The sequence below is a fragment of the Aphanomyces astaci genome (assembly GCF_000520075.1).
Source record: "Aphanomyces astaci strain APO3 unplaced genomic scaffold supercont1.105, whole genome shotgun sequence".
In the NCBI taxonomy this organism is placed as follows: Eukaryota; Oomycota; class Saprolegniomycetes; order Saprolegniales; family Verrucalvaceae; genus Aphanomyces; species Aphanomyces astaci.
Window position 1 is genome coordinate 151,863 of NW_009798368.1, and position 968 is coordinate 152,830.

The 968-nt window shown below is 56.1% G+C and overlaps 1 protein-coding gene across 1 annotated transcript in view; it reads left to right on the forward strand.

The window, feature by feature from the left end:
- The window catches only part of H257_17398 (hypothetical protein), a gene marked incomplete at both ends in the record, with an annotated part of 8,421 nt that extends 7,473 nt beyond the window's left edge, over nt 1–948 (forward strand). Inside the window, one exon of the mRNA XM_009846196.1 lies at nt 88–948. Coding sequence (XP_009844498.1) covers nt 88–946 — 859 coding nt within the window. The remainder of the gene's footprint in view (nt 1–87) is intronic.
- Between the last annotated feature and the right edge of the window lie 20 nt (nt 949–968).

The following is a 968-nucleotide window of genomic DNA, read 5'->3' on the forward strand; positions in this document are numbered from 1 at the left end:
AAACTACGAATCATTTTCAAAGTTCGACTTTCAAAAGGGCGAGTACGACCATATTGACCCAGAGACGTTGGATCGGTCGATTGTAAGTCAACATGCCACGTATTTGGCCCTCACGTCGCAGTATGCCCAAGTACCCGCATCTTCGAATCAGTCCGACTCGTTCGTGCGGGCGGCGGTGGTGTTCGCTCCAGAGGGAAGCGGGGAAGCTGGTTTCCGGTGGTTCCACTTGAGTTGGCAGACGATGGCGCTGAAGGAGCCGGCGCTTTGGCGGACGGACCTGGTGGTGTTTGCAACCGAAGAGTGGCCGTACTTTGGCGAGTTGAACTGCACGTCAGTGCCCCGACGAGATCGCGTGGAGCCCAACCGATGCATCGTCGTATCTTCGTACAAGAGCGTCATGACAAGCGACTTTGTCTTTGCCAAAGCAGATGACATCCACATCTTGACCACCCACGAAACCTACCTGGACACTTATGATTGGCTGCTCAAGACAGACCTCGAGACGTTCCTGACGCCAGCGTTTGCCACGTGGAAGCCCACGTCGTTTACATTTGGATCGTCTGGGGGGTACTCCTTCCCTGGCCAGCCAACAGCCAAACGCCTCGCGTCCATCGCCGCCACTCTGCAGTTGACTGGGCCGACAGTCGAGGACATTGGATCATCGTGGTATGGCCCTGCGTCAGTTGTACGATCTTGTGCGACGCTGGCCGTTCGACTGATGCACCACCTGCACGCCCACGAGTTTAACGCTACGGAGAAGTCGCCTGAGTATTACCAGGTCAAGATAGCCGGGTGGCCACATTGGCACTATGGGATTCTGCACATGTACGCTGGTCACTTGGCGGTTCCACATTGCACCAAAGACTCTGGAGGGTTTACCAAGCAAACCAGCATGATGGACTTCTCCACCGAGTCCAAGGCCAGCGTCAAGAAGCACGCCCATTTGAGGTCTGCACAGGGCTCGACCG